General features: G+C 40.3%; 1 protein-coding gene across 1 annotated transcript; it reads left to right on the forward strand.

The window, feature by feature from the left end:
- The first annotated feature begins 4328 nt into the window (after positions 1-4328).
- tada2b (transcriptional adaptor 2B) lies at positions 4329-12464 on the forward strand. Its single transcript, XM_073043097.1, has one exon. The coding sequence runs from the start codon at positions 4385-4387 to the stop codon at positions 5711-5713; it is 1329 nt and encodes a 442-aa protein (XP_072899198.1). The 5' UTR covers positions 4329-4384; the 3' UTR covers positions 5714-12464.
- The last annotated feature ends 3862 nt before the right edge of the window (positions 12465-16326 follow it).

Below are 16326 nucleotides of genomic sequence, written 5' to 3' on the forward strand. Positions count from 1 at the left end.
AAGACTGGAAGTAGAGTAAATACTGAAAGGCTTTTATTAACAGATCCACGTCCATGCTGTATGTCTGTCTTGGACAGTGGGAGGAGCAGTGACACAATCGCCTTTATTCAGGGGTCTGTGGGAGGAGCAGTCAGCAGAGGGGCGTGTCCAGACAGATAACCCAGTTATAAGCTATATACATGGTTTACCACATCACCAAAGCAAGATCCTGGGTCCAAATGCCCTGTGACTGTTCTTATGCTCTTAAATAGTCATGTACATGCTGTAACTGAAAGGGGAGCATCAATCTCCCTCTGATTATGGTTGTGTTGCTTCGGCGTCAGTGTTAAAGCCCCCAGATAAAGTTCAAGCTCAAACATTGAAATTTTATTGTGGTGCTATTAAATCATCCCCAATTTTGGCATTACTGGAGAAATGAGTCAATTATCTTTATATCTACGTAGGTGACAGTTATCAGTTGTTTATTGGGTTAACATAGAGTGCATAAAGTTGGTCATCTAATTTGGCAACTTTAATAAAGAGTGTTGGGAGAACTTCCTTCATAAAATCTTCATTTTTGGGCGGATGAGAAATGAACGGCCACAAAATGTTGGGTTGTTTAATGTGGAATATAGTCCCAGTGTACCTCTTCTCTGTTATTCCTCCATGGTTTTTCCCTTTGCCTGTGGTTGATTGAAGCCTTCAAGAAAAGATCAAGATGAAGATTTATTGTATATCAGTGATACAGATACAGTAATTCAACAATACATATATTAAAGGCAGATATTATGGTTTCTTACATATCAATACAGATGGTTCAAAAGATCCAATGACAGGTCATTGAGGTGTTTTTGTTTATGCTCCAAAGTTTCAAGTGGCTATTAAAAAAAGATTATCAGATAAAGTATCAGTGTTCTTGTCTAATATGGTTGCTATCAATTTAGTCTTGGAATGTGATGAACATCTCACTCAATGTCAGCAAGACTAAGGAGCTGAACATTGATTACAGGAGGAGCAAACTGGAGGTCTGTGAATCAGTCCTCAACAGGGGATCAGAGGTGGAGATGGTCAGCAACTTTAAATTCCTTGGCGTTATCATTTCAGAGGATCTGTTCTGGATCCAGCACTAAGTGCAATTACAAAGAAAGCACGGCAGCACCTCTGTTTTCATAGATGTTTGTGAAGATTTGGCATGTCATCTAAAACTCTGACAAACTTCCGTAGAACTGTGATGGAAAGAGTATTGACTGGTTACATCACGACCAAGTATGTAAACACCAATGCCTTTGAATGGAAAAGCCTACAAAATGTAGTGGATACAGCTTGGTTCTTCACGGGTAAAGCTCTCCCCACCACTGAGCACATTTATAAGGAGCCCTGGTGCAGGACTCCCACCACCAAGCTCTCTTCTTGCAACTGCCATGATGAAGAAGGAACAGGAGACTCAAGACCCACACCACCAAGTTCAGGAATAGTTATTACCCTTCAACCATCAGGTTCTTGAAACAGAGGGGATAAATTCACTCAGCTTCTCTCACCCTGATACTAAACTGATCCCACAACCTATGAACTCTCTTTCAAGGACTCTTCATCTCATACTCTTAATATTGATTGCTTATTTATTTATTATTATTATTTTTTTTTTTGCATTGCAGTTTGTTGTCTTTTACACAGTGGTTGTTTGTCCATCTCGTTGTGTGTGTTTTATCACTGTTTCTTTGTACTGTGGATGCCCACAAGAAAACAAATCTCAGGGTTGTATATGATGGCATACAGTTGCAAGTAAAAGTTTGTGAACTCCTTGCCACTACTTGATTTTCTGCATTAATTACACATAAAATGTGGTCTAATCTTCATCTAAGTCACAATAATAGACAAAGCCAATCTGCCTAAACTATTAACACACAAACAATTGGACTTGTTCTCGTCAATACTTAGCACATCCTTTAAACATTCACAGTCTGGATTCAAAAAAGTATGTGAACCTCTGGGGTAATGCCTTTTACCAAAACTATTTGGAATCAGGTGTTCCAATCAATGAGATGAATTTGGAGATGTGGGTTGTAGCAGTGCCCTGCCCTATCAAAAAGACAAAGTCAGGTTACTGAAAGAGCCTGCTCTTCTGAGGAAAGATCTGTTTATGTGCACCATGTCTCAATCAAAACAACTTTCAGAGAACCTTAAGAGGAGAATTGTAGAGATGCATGAAGCTGGAAAAAAAGCATTTCTAAAGACCTGAGTGTTCAATAGTCTACAGTAAGAGAAACTGTCTACAAGTGGAGGTAATTCAGTACTCTCCCCAGGAGTGAGCATCCTGAAAAGATCACATCAAAAACACAACATGTAATGCTTAAGGAGGTAAAAAAGAAGACAAGGGTAACAGCAAAAGACCTGCAGAAATCTCTAGAAATTGCTAAAGTCTCTGTTCATGTGTCCACTATAAGAAAAACACTGAACAACAATGAAGACAGCATGGAGGAAACCCCTACTCTCCAGAAACAAAAATACTACTGCACGTGTCAAGTTTGCAAAAGATCACCTGGATGTTTCATAACCTTATTAGACAATGTTCTGTGGACAGATGAAACAAAAGTTGAACTTTTGGCTGAAATGCACACTGCTATGCCTGGGAGGAAAAAAGGCACTGCACACCAACACCAAAAGCTCATCCCTTCTATGAAGCACGGTGGAACGAGCATCATGGTTTGGGGCTGCCTCAGAGCCTGGACAAACTGCAACTGTCGAAGGAACAATGAATTCAAAATTGTATCAAGATCTGTCACCTGAAGCTTAATAGAAGTTGTATGATGCAACAAGACAATGATCCAAAACACGAGTAATCAACAACAGAATGGTTTAAAAAGAAGAAAATTCACGTGTTGAAATGGCCAAGTCAGAGTCCAGACCTGACACAATTGAGATAAAATGGCATTACCTGACAAGCTGTTCATGTTCAGTTTTGTATGGAGGAATGGTGTAAAATTCCTCGCCATTGTGTATGTCTAACCAGCAGTTACATGAAACGTTTGGTGGAGGTTATTGTTGCTAAAAGAGGTTCTATCAGTTATTAAATATAAGGATTTGTGTCCTTTTTATGGCCTGGATTGTGAATGATTAAACAATGTGTTCAATAAAGAAATGAAAAGTACAATTATTTGCGTGCTATCATTTAGGCAGATTGTGCTTGTCTATAGTTGTGACTTAGATGAAGATCAGACCCCATTTTATGAGTAATTAGTGCCGAAAACCAGATAATTGCAAAGGGTTTACAAACTTTTTCTTGCAACTGTATATGTACTTTGAAAATAAATTTACATTGAACTTTGAAGAAGTACAGAATTTCTTATGGGTTCCTGCCTATGTTGGTGGTTGAAGGAAATGAGGTAGTAGACATTGTAGCCAAGTAATCATTTAAAATTAAAGTTGTAAATGTATTGGGGAGGTGAAAGCCATTATTTAAAAAGTCTATTCAATCACTGTGGCAACGTAGTTGGGGTAAGGAAAACACAGCATTTATATAACATTCAGAGGACGGTGGGAGCTGAAATGGGAGATGGATATAACAGGAAGAAAGAAGTATTCTTACACTTTTACATATTAGACATACCAAATTGAATACTTCCTTTTCAGAAATGTGCTTGAAACAGGAATTTACAGGGACTGCAGTGGTCAAGAACAGTGCAGCATATATTATTTGAATGCAGTTCCTATGAGATACAAATGAAACATCCAATTGATAGATTGAGAGCTTTGGGACAGACAGTTTAACATGATAGTTTGTTAAGAGGGTAGAGATACATCTCTGCCAAGGAGGTGTATGGTGCTCCTTCCCTCCACAAGCTCGCAGGTCACCCTTGGGCAAGGTGTAACAGCTACTTAGCCCCTCCACCCCACTACCGATCAGGGTAATGGGAGCAGGTGGTGGATGGTTGTATGAGCACAAGGCACATATTATACATTATGGTTATGTGACCGATGTTGCCAATCTCTGAAGAGCATTGATAATGGCTGGGGACACCCATCTTGTAAGGGCACTGCCCAGAAAAAGGCAAAGGCAAACCATTTCTGTGAAAAAATTTACCATGAACAATCATTGTCAACAGACCACCATCGCCCACATTACACAACACAGCACAGAATGAGCAAATTAAGATTATGATTGCCATTGTAATGGATATAAGAGTCTCTGAAATACATTCGCTTTTGATATTATTTCAGGTCTTTTCGGGGGGCGGGGGTTAAAGTGGGTGCACGTCCTGTCTCTGCTCCACTCTCCCTCCCTCAGCAGAAGACGGTAATGGCCTTTCACCCGGCGCCGGGCCCGCCGACCGCGCATGCGCCGGCCGCTGACGGGAGGAGGGAGCGAGCGTGCGGCCGGACGTGCACTGCGCAGGCTCGGCACACAATGGCGGAGCTGGGTAAGAAGTACTGCGTTTACTGCCTGGCTGACGTGACGAGCCTCCGGCTCCGCTGTACCGAATGCCAGGACATCGAGCTGTGCCCCGAGTGCTTCTCGGCAGGTGCCGAGATCGGCAACCACCGGCGCTGGCACGGCTACCAGTTGGTGGATGGTGGCAGGTTCACGCTGTGGGGGCCCGAGGCCGAGGGCGGCTGGACGAGCCGAGAGGAGCAGTTGCTGCTCGACGCCATCGAACAGTACGGGTTCGGCAACTGGGAGGACATGGCCGCGCACGTAGGGGCGCGCGCGCCACCGGAAGTGATGGAACACTACGTCAGCATGTACATCCACGGTAACCTGGGGCGCGCGTGTATCCCGGACACCATCCCCAACCGCGTGACCGATCACACGTGTCCGAGCGGCGCGCCCCTGTCGCCCAGCCTGACTACGCCGCTACCGCCGCTCGATATCACCGCGGCAGAACAGCAGCAGCTGGGCTACATGCCGCTGCGCGACGATTATGAGATCGAGTACCTGCAGGACGCCGAGACGCTCATCAGCGGCTTGGCGCTCAACTACGACGACGAGGAGGTGGACATCGAGCTGAAGCGCGCGCACGTCGACATGTACGTCAGGCAGCTGCGCGAGCGCCAGCGGCGCAAGAACATGGCGCGCGACTACAGCCTGGTGCCCGCCTTCCTGGGCCGCGAACGGAAGGAGCGCGTGCCGCGCCGCAAGGTAACCAAGGAGGAGCGCGAGCTGCGCGCCAAGCTGCGGCCCATCTGCCAGTTCCTGTCGGCGCGCGAGTTCGACGACTGCTTCGATAACCTGCACAAGGAGCGCGCGCTGCGCGCCAAGATCCGCGAGCTGCAGCGCTACCGGCGCAACGGCATCGCCAAGACCGAGGAGTCGGCCGAGTACGAGGCGGCGCGGCACAAGCGGGAGCGCCGCAAGGAGCTGCGGGGCAACGGCGGCGGCGGCGGCGGTACCGGGGCGGCGGGCAGCGCCGCCGCCAGCACCGCCAACTCGGCCTCGGCCAAGCGCCCCAAGGACGAAGCGGGAAGGGAGGCGGCGGCCGCCGAGTTCAGCAGCGCCATGGAGAACCTGCCCGGCTTCGATCTGCTGTCCGAGCGGGAGAAGGTGCTGTGTGGCTCGCTGAACCTCAGCCCCGGCCGCTATCTCACTGTCAAAACCATCATCATCAAGGACTACCTACAGAAAAGGCAGGGCATCCCTTCCAAGAGCCGGCTGCCTAGCTACCTAGACAAGGTTTTGAAGAAGAGGATATTGAATTTCTTAACGGAAAGCGGGTGGATTGCCCGGGACACTTCTTGATGCGAAATAACTTGTCAGCAAACTTTGACTGAAGTGTGCAACTGTTGGGGAGTCAGCAAAAGGTTTCCATGAGGTGGCATTAAATAGAACTATTTTTAATTGTGCAGGGAATACAAATATCACATGAATCCTATTTAACAGGAAGCATCCTTACCATAACAGACCCCATAATCATTAAAGTTTTTGTCCTAAATAACAGGGATGACGACTGGGTGCTGGCTGCAGACTCTGAGCCTTAAGTTGTTCAGCCACAAAGCTAAGGAATTTAAAACTGTGATTTTGAATACCGTAATTTTCTATTTATTAGTAGACCAGAGCAGAAACTCAAGTCAGATCCTTCAGACTTTTTTGGAAGTTTAAACAGTAGCTCAGCAAAGTTAGTTTGCTGCAAGATCTGGGTTATATGTGATTCAGGAATATGTTTTATTGTTGTAAATAATGAGGGACTTCTGATCACATAGTCTGATTGATTTTGTGGCACTCAGTAAGAGTGAGTGTTACCCCATGAGGTAGTTTAGCCACAGGTGATCTAAGTCTTGCAAAATGGTAGGCAAGCAACTGCCTAGTGGGCATTTCTAAGCTTTATTAAGAGGTCAAAAATGTTTGCAATTTTATTTTGTTTTTATTTCCTGTAAGTTTAAGTTTCTGGAATTCTAAAGGTTTGACAGTTTGGCTAGAGATTCAGCACTGCAATTCCATCAGAGAAATTTGCGGCTGACTTGCTGATTCAGTGGATATGGATGTTGCATGTTGGAGATGATCTATAAGTGATGTGCTGATTTCAGACATTTGCTAATACTTTGCTCTAAATTGGAACTGATGAAAGATCACTGATTTGACAACTGAACTGCTTCTCTCTCTGTAGATGCTGTTTCCCCAATATTTTTTCTTCCATATTTCCAATGTCAGCAGTTTTTGCCTCAAAACATTTATATAAAATAGTTACTTAAAAAAATTTGATGGGCTTTTATTTTAGTTTATAACTGCTCACCCTGCTATGTAAAGTTGAGTGCAATATTTGGCTGTTGATTTTTTTTTACTTATTAAATATTTGCTCTCACTAAAGCTCTGCGTCTTCTCTCCCTGCCCAAAAAAACCCCCCAAACCATTCAAATTTCATGTTGCAGTATTTGGACCGTCTGCAGATCTAACTGAAATGGGGACCTATCATCATTGGGGGGGGGGGGGGAGAATAAATCAACCTTGTGTAAGCAACTCCTTGTTTTAACTTCTGTTTCCTAATTTAAAATTTTACCAGAATGAGATGAGGAAAATTCATTGTTTAAAAATGATAGATTTCATTGAGTGAATTAAAAATTTATTTATAATAAGGGTGACAAGGAAATTGTACTTCCATCCTGAGTGTAAACATCCATTGAGAAGTGTCATTAAAAAGGCACAACCTGTTACGAAAATTACTCAAAATAGGTGTTTCGTTTGTATAATGTTTCCAGATTTGTGACATATACTGAAGATATATTCTTTTCAGTTCAATAGGTAACGTTACAGTTACCTGTAAGTAATATACATCAAAAATAGCAGTATAAAGCTTATTTATTGAGAACAGGTCCTTCCGGCCCTTTCAGCCATTCCCCCCAGCAATCCTCCAATTTAACCCGAGCCTAATCACTGGAAAACTTACAATGACCAATTAGGAAACCAGAGCACTCGCAGGAAATACATGGAATCGGTCACGGGGGGAGCATGTCACTGGTGCTGTAAAGCATTGTGCTGACCACTAAGTTACTGTGCCGAGAGTCTTGCCGTGTACAAAAAAAATTTGGTTACGTTCCAACCGATGAACGATAGGCTTGCTTTAGAATTTCTGGTACCATTCACTTCATTTTAATTCCATTTATACAAAGAATGCTCATGCCACTGCACAGCTATAACTGCAGAATCTGACTAGAATGAAAAGTGATGTTTCTGATTACTGATTAAGACTAGCTTTTTGTCACGTACATCAAAACAGTGAAATGCATTGTTTGCATCAATGAACAACTGTGCTGGTTGGGGGAAGGGGGGGTGATGCTTGTATGTGTTGCCACGTTTCCAGTGCAAACATAGCCTGCCCACAGCTTACCCTAACCCTTTGGAATGTGGGGGACACCAGAGCACCCAGAGGAAACCCACGGAGAGTTTACAAATAACAGTGGGAATTGTATGTACCCTGATCTTCGAATTAATCGCTAGTGCTGTAAAGCTTTATGCTAATCACTAAGCTACCAGTTTTGCATTCTTTTCAAGATGTCTGAAAATGGAGACTATAGCCTTTGTACCAAAGCTACAGTATTGGTACCTTACCTTTTTTGTAAATAAAAGTGAACTTCATTCTTTGCTTTTGTATCAGATTTTTTAACCTTTTGAAAGCGTATACTCTTTGGGAAGTGATTGACCTGGTAAGCTTCCATTAACCATTAATAACTTGGCCAAGGAATTTTTTTTCCCTATAAGTGAATTGAGAGCAGTTGTACCACTCTGATTGACATGTGCAAACTCTGAATTTGCTTGACCTTCTAATTTGTATAAATTGTCTTTTAATTTCCATCAGGTTTGCATTCAACAGGTAACTTGCTTCCACTAGTATTTCTTCCATTGAATATGAATTAAAGTGCAGTTAAAATGTAATCAGGTTCATTGAAGACACCTTTGTTATTTCTTATTCAGTGGATTTCTCCTCTGTGTAAGCTGTGAATTGGTCATCAGTTGATATTTTAACAAATATTGGCAATGAAAATGAATAAAGAAGTTCGTCACAATAGAATTTTGGAAGCTTGTCATCTGCCAGAATATTATTTTTTAAATTATAACTGGAGTTAGATTAAGGATTTGTATATTGTAATTCATTCCTGTCTGGTTGTTAATTTTGTATAAAAATACAAATACCTGCAATATAAAGCCCAGAGCTCAGGATGAATTCTAGACTCGTGCAGAATTTTCTGATCTTAGCTTGGGTTGTAAGTGGTTCATGCCACAGTTGACATTTTTAAGTTTTGAAGAGGAGGGTTAGCTATGCAGTTTGCTTTGTTCAACAAACCACAAACATGAGGTATGTGGAGATAAGGTACAATGGGAAGTCCAATTAACTTAGGAATGTCTGATTTGATGCCCGTGTCTATATTGAATTATTGGTTATTTGTGTTTTTGTGATTCTAGAAATAGTTATAGTCACCTGTGACTTGTAGTTTTGAGTTCTAATTTGAGTTGTTGGGATGATTGTTGTCTAATTTAAAAAAGGTTGTGATTGAACCTCTTTCCCAATTTTTGTGTATCTTCTCCACCCCTTGCAGTAAGTGAGCCACAGTTTAGGGTGGTTAGCAATCATTGAAAGTGGTAGGTACCAGGTGGACAAGGAGAAGCAGACAAACCATTGGTATGTCTGACTCCATTGTTTTCTGCTTCTGGCTGCAAAATGCTTCATTTACTGTATCAGAATTTCCTATTTTGCCAATATCTAGAATCTTTAAAGAAAAGATGTATAAAGGATGGGTTGTGACTTAGTCAAAGATTGCATCATTAGTTGATGTCACATTAACACAGCAAATTAGAAGATTTCTTTAATTGAATAGAAAGGGTACCATGCTTTCTAAATTATAAAATCAGCAATATTCTGAATTTGCTGTATCAAATTGTATCAGTGGATTTCTTGCACTGTTTCTGGGATGTTGCTAACACCCATCATGAAATTGTTTACAAGTTTCTTGGAAAAATTTTAGAAGGTCCACATCCTTTGCCTTTCTCCATAATTAAGTCCCATTTTGTTGAGTGTGACAAGATTCGGATGCTGTGACCTGATAGGTCAACTTGCTGGCCCTACTCACTGTACATTCCTGCGAAGGTGTTTTGGAAACAAGACTGAGAAAGCTATCTATATGTGATTTGGTGTAGAGGAGATATTTAAAATACAACCTGATGACTAATCTTTGAATGCAAGGTTGAAGTTCGAGCAGCTCTGTGAAATTACTTTTCTGCTGCTTGCACAATTTACCTGTCCAGCAGCTAAATGTGGCAGACAGCATAGTGAAAGGTCATAACTGTGATGTATAAACATACAATGTAATATATGAATCATATTCTTTTTAAATGTCTTTTCGGAAGTTAATGTGATAGGAATGACTCCAGCTGAGGATAAATAATTGTAACAAGGTTTTACATCTCGTGTGCCTAAATTAATTGGTATCTGGATAAGTAGTAAAGCACCTAATTTGGTGCTGGGGTATCTCTTAGAAAATCAAAGGCATGTAGCTTAATTTTATTTTTGTTACTGGCAAGGCAGAGACACTCTTTCCTTTTGTTGGCTTGAACTTAAAATCTGACTTAAGTGCTAGGAAGCACTTCTAGTACCACCAGAGTAGAAAGACATTTTGGTCAAAGAATGAAATTACTCTTAGACAATTCTATTCCAACAGTATAAAATGTGTCCAATTAGTAGAGTTGTGTTGATGTGTGTCAGATGGAAACCCTTTTGACTATTTTTAACTGACTTTTGGTGTCTTAAAGGATGGTACTGAAATTAATTTGTGAAAAGGAAGATGCCATTTTAAAATGTACTTGGCTTTACTAGGAAAGTCAATACCGTGAATGCAGTTTGAAGATGGTGTTCAGAAGTACAGTGACAAAACACATTTCAGGATTTTAAATTTATTTCTCATTTTATACCATTTAATTTATTGCCTTTACTGCCTTTTGAAGGGGAAACAGATCTGTCATTTCATGCAACAGGGTACAATGCAAAGATAATCCTGTATACACTGTAAACAACTTGTTTTGCTATTAATATATTTTGTAAACATAAGTAATACATGTTATATAATGTTATTACCCTCTGAATATTGGTTGTGAGTGGCAATTTTTAAAAAGATGAAACTTTCTGAGATGGAAGTTAGAGGAAGAATAGAGGAAAGTGCAGGTTTTTTTTATTGAATCTTTAGTGTCAGTTCAGAGTTTTTAAAATTACATTTTAGATAAATTATTATTTTGGGGTATTTTATTGCTGTTCAAAGGATAGATTAGATGTCTACAAAGATTTGCAGGGCACTTGCATTTGCAATAGTGTTGAATACGTTCACAATTTTTAATGATTTGAGAGTTTTTAATTTCAAAGCTTAAATGCTGCCTGTAGTTGATACTTTCAGCATTGCTGCTTGTTTTTGGAATGAATGTATAGGACACTAAACGTTTTTAAATTGGATGCTTAAAGTTTCTGGTTATACTTCCCTCTTGTTCAGTATTGTGAAAGTAATTTCTGTTCATTCCACCCTTGGCTACTATTAAAAATGTACGTCACAGTGAATGTGTTCTAAGCGTAATCAAATTGCTTACTTTGCATTGCACAGAATAGGTGGTGATTCTGTGCTCTATTAACAGGATGTAAGTGTCTAAATATTATGATTACCAGTCGAAGGGCATTTCTGACAATGACTATTGCCAAGGCTGGCATCTGACTATTCCTGGTGATGTGCTATATAAGACATCTGGTCTACTTGCATAGAATAAGGGTCAGAGAAAGGTATTACTGAGTCAAAAGTCTGTAATGACCATTGTCAAAACTCAATGATATAGTACAGTTTGGAAACAGGCCATTTGTCAGCCATTAAGCACTTCATTAAATACTTATTTTCTGCTTCCCCCATTTTACCATCAAACCATTTCTACACATTAGGGATGCTATAGTGGTCAATCACCTACCAACCTGTATCTTTGGAACATTTGGGTTGAGCTTCTTCCTACGAAGAATACAAACTGCATTCAGTAACACCGGGGTGACTAGACCTGTGAGGCAGCAGCCACTAGCTACATCACTGAAAACATTTAATGATAGCGTTCCAGGATTTTTTTGATATTAAATTCTAGTTTAATTGTTTTGCAAAGGTATGTCATTTCAATATAGTATGTGCAGTACAGATTTAAAATGCCCAGAAAGGTATCAAATGTCTGTTACCTTTTTATTTCATAAGAAATTAATTATAACATAGGATAGTAGAGCACAGTATTGGGCTTTTGGCACACGATATTGTTAATTTACTCCGAGATCAATCTAATACTTCACTCCCACATGGTCCTCTATTTATCTTTCATCTACGTAGAAGCTGGTATGTAATCTGCCATAATGCTCTTACAATTGGTTGAACAATTTATTCCTTGAATTTTTTTTTATCTGTAGCAATGGTTTAATCATTAAAGAAAGTCATTACAAGGGGTTTAACAATTGTCAGTGCAGGGTAAGATTTTTAATTTAAAATCCTGGTTCCTTGGTTGGAGGACTGATGGAGTTGCTCTGGGAGTCAATATAGGAGGCCTGTGAAAAAATGATTTTTGGATATTGGGATATGATAAGGTAGCATGGAAGTAAAAGATCTACCATGATCTTGATGCTAGATCAGATATGTGCCAGTGAATGGCCTACTTAAAATTTTTATTGTGTTCCAGATAATAAATCACTTTAGACTCATGTATAATTTTGAAATCAGTTGTCCTTATTTTTCTTCACTCCTACTGCCCACATAGCATATTACATATGTTAATTATTGTAAAGATTTAATCCTTTTCTGTCTTATGAACTACCTTGCATCCTAGCTGCCCCTATTAAATCAACTTGTGCTGTTTTTCCAATATCTTCAACTTTTATTTTTCTAATGTATATTTGTTACACTACACTGCCTAAGTGCTGTGCATAATGGGCTTATTCTGCAATCCTAATTGTTGAGGAAGAATTTATTGTCATGTTTATTAATTAAAAACTTCAGTGAAAGCTGTTGTAGTGGTATTATTGATCCATAAATTTAAACGTAGCCTCCACTTTATGGAGGTTCATTATTTGGTTTTTACATTTTGTTTTTTAAAAGAAAGTCTCAATGTTTCTTTTTGTTGATGCATATTATCAAGCAACTTGTAATTTCTGCACTGAATGGTAATTTTATCCAGGATCCATAACAATCTAGCTCCTGTTTCCCACTAGGATTACAAAATTGTCTCCAGTGTTCTTGCTGAATAAGAAAATAACATGATCTCAGGGGAATTGAATGTTCAATTCGATTTAATTTTGTTGAAGGGAACCATTGGAATTCAGCAGCTTTGGCTGTGGGTTAAGTTGAATGATGAGAATATAAATGTTTCAGTTGAGTTGAGTGGTCCAAACACTGACAGATCAAGGTACCCAATGTTGAATGGCTGTGTAACAGACTAAAGGGGTATATAGGGTAGAGTGTGAAGACTAGTCTTTCAGTGGGTGGAACTTAGAAGTTTTGAATGACGAATCCAAGCAGCAGAACAGGAAGTGTTGTAGTATGGATCCTTGGATGAGAGGAGTACCAAGAAATTATAGTAATTGATTAAAATTTTCATAAAATCGTTCCATTTAGTCCTTCAACCTGGACAAACCCACAAAAGTAATAGAACTATAGTTCATTGGCATGTTCACAACTGCATTAGTGCTGCATCCTGCACTCAAGCAGAACTTGTCAATTGTATTAGCTTCACTCTGAATTTGCACCTTGCCCTCAAATTCAATGTAATCAATTCTGATGTTTTCTGGATTGCCTTGTCTCAGTAGGAGAATTACTGACATTTACAATAATACCACTGACTCCATAGCTACCTGAACCCATCTAGTCTCTTATAACAACTTTGTTCTGTTGTCAATTCCTGCTGCATCTTCTCAGGAAAGCTTTATTCTAGGATGTTTGAAGTATCTTGAGGGTATGCGAACTCTCATCTACTGCTTGATGGAGCCCTCACTTGAATTTCCTATTTCCTGTACTACTGGTTCTACCCCATATGCCACCCAGCACAGAGACAGAGTTCCCTTAGTCTCCATTTTTCATTTCATTAGTTGATACACATCCTTGTCATTTCTGCCTGCAGCAGCAGGATTCCAACATCAATCATATCTTTCACTTCTGCTTTCAGGGGTTCTATTCTCTTTACATCTATTTGACTGCTCATTTTGTCACTCTTCCTTTCAACTATAGGAAGTACAGCACTTGTCCCTATGCCACCTCTCTCATCACCATCCTCGACCTGCTCAGCCCTTGTAGGTCAAAGATTTACCATTGTCTTCTGCATTCAGTGCCCTTAATTTGGAATCTTCTACCTCAGTGAGCTCAAACATATGCAAAATGTCACCTAATGTACTCTGTGTCTGACTTCCCAGGTGTGTGCCTTTTCAACTACCTCCATTGACCTGTCAACTCAGTCCTTGGATCTCTCTACTGTCGGGCTGAGGTGCAATGCAAAGTAGGAGATCAATACCTCATTGCTGCAGTAGTCTACAACTCTGGCATTAACACTAAATTTTTCAACTTTTGTAACCACAATTCATTGTACTTCTTTCTGCCCTTCTGGCCCTCTTCCCCCACCTGGTTCCCTCTGCTTATGCACTGCTCTTTGTTGTCTTACCTCTTCCCCTGTTCCACCCTTATCTGGTTCCACATCTTCCTTGTCAGCATCTGTAACGTAGTTTCCAGCCTCCCTTTTCTAATCCCATGCCCATACCCTACCTATGTTGAGCTCACTGAGTTATCTCCCACCCGTCAACACCCCCACCCACTGACCCACCCCTCCAAACTCCCACTCCTCAACACCCCCACAACTAACTCACCCTTCCACTGACCCACCCCTCCAGTTATGTCTCCTAATTCCACTTTCCTACCCATTGGATCCCTATTCACTTGATTCCACTCATGTTCCTGGCCTCTGTAGTGGCTATCCCCTATACACTCCCTCGATGCAGGAACTCAACAGAAAACATTGGCCCATATTTTCTCCAGCAGTGTTCTTTTGCTCTTAAATTTCAGCATCTACTGACCCTTGTGCCTAGGGATAGTCATTCAGGATCTAATGGGAGGAACAGATTGCTGTCTATATTACACAATGTAAGCAACAGATGCTGCTGAGAAATGAACCCATTGCAGCCCAGTGGCAAACTTAGCAAATTGATTTCATTTCTACTAGTGCCAGTCAAATTTCACCAGCGTTGAGAAAATAAAATCCTCCCCCCACACAGGAAACACCAGTAAGATATTCAAATTTCTGATACCAACCATTAAGCTCTTCAGCTCTGTTAGATTATTTAGTGGGTTGAATAATACTGATTGCAAAACTCCCATTATTAACTGCTGGAGTTAAGAAAATACACTATTGGATGCATCCTCTGGATATTGGACTGCAAATCCATCCCTGCACACACAGGCAGAGACAGACGCAATGCAACAAATTTCCAGCATTTTCAAAGTTTTTTTCTTTACGTTTTTGTACAGGAAATGAAATTATTGAATCACCAAACACAAGTGATTTCTCATTCCTGTTACAAGAGATTATTTTTAGTAATTGACTGTTAGACTTGAGTTCAAAAACACTTACAAAGGTACTTGATTAATGATGAAACAGCTTGTGGAAGTTTTAATATCAAACTGATTTCTAAATCAGATTTTATTTGCCACACTGATTCTATTTCAATACAATATTGAATCAGATACCAGTACAATTTAAGTTCTGCGCTGCATTAGAAATTCTAGTATATTTGATCATGATTTCATAGTTATAGAAAAGTACAGCACAGAAACAGGCCCTTTGGCCTATCTAGTCCTTGCTAAGCTATTTAAACAGCCTACTCCCATCTATGTATGTATCCAAACTTCAGCTCCTTCCACACACTCAAGACTGAGTGAAGAAGTTTTTCCTCATGTTTCCCTTAAACTTTTCACCTTTCACACTTAGCCCACCCAATCTCAATGGAAAAAGACTGCATTTACCCTATACTGTGTGTGTATATAATTTAGTATACCTCTATCAAATCTCCCATAAATCTGTCCTTATAAATAAGCTCCTCTGATCCCAACAACATCCTTGTGATTTTTCTCTGTTCTTTCAACCTTATTTACATCTTTCCTGTAGATAGGTCACCAAAATTGCACACAATACTTAGGCCTCACCAATGTCTTACCCAATTTCAACATTACATCCCATCTCCTGTACACAATACTATTTTTGATTTATGAAGGCCAAAGTGGCAAAGCTTTCTTTACAACTCTGCCTACTGGTGCCACCATTTTCAATGAATTATGAACCTGTATTCCCAGATTCCTTTGTTCTACCACACTCCATTGTGCACAACCATTCACATTATAAGACCTACCCTAGTTGGTCTTATGAAAGTGCAGCACCTCACATTTGTGTACATTGAATTACGTCTGCTATTTTTCCAGCCGATCCAGATCCTGCTTCAAGCTCTGATAGTCTTCCTCACTGTCCATCACACTACCAATCTTCTTGTGTTACATACCGCATAACTGGGTGTCAGACCGGCAGAGAAAGAAGAATCCGTTGGAGTCTGGTGGTACCAAAACTAAAGGTGTTTATTAGTAAACTACACAATACAGTATCAAAAATGCAAATATACATACAAAACAAGTTAGCAATAATAAACCTGAAAGTGTAGGAATAATAAACAAACTCTATCGATGTCTAGGGGTAAATGAATTGTCATAGAAAAGTATAAAGTTCAGTTCAGTTCATGCGTGCTGAGGTAGTTATGGCTGTTGTGTTGTAATCGTTGGAGAGAGAGAGCGAGCGAGATGTAACAGCTGCAGCAGGCAAACCTGTGGCTTTCTTAT

Source organism: Hemitrygon akajei, chromosome 4 (assembly GCF_048418815.1).
Source record: "Hemitrygon akajei chromosome 4, sHemAka1.3, whole genome shotgun sequence".
NCBI lineage: Eukaryota > Metazoa > Chordata > Chondrichthyes > Myliobatiformes > Dasyatidae > Hemitrygon > Hemitrygon akajei.

Coding starts and splice junctions, on each gene's coding strand:
- tada2b (XM_073043097.1), top strand. CDS start 4,385: ATGGCGGAGCTGGGTAAGAAGTACTGCGTTTACTGCCTGGCTGACGTG.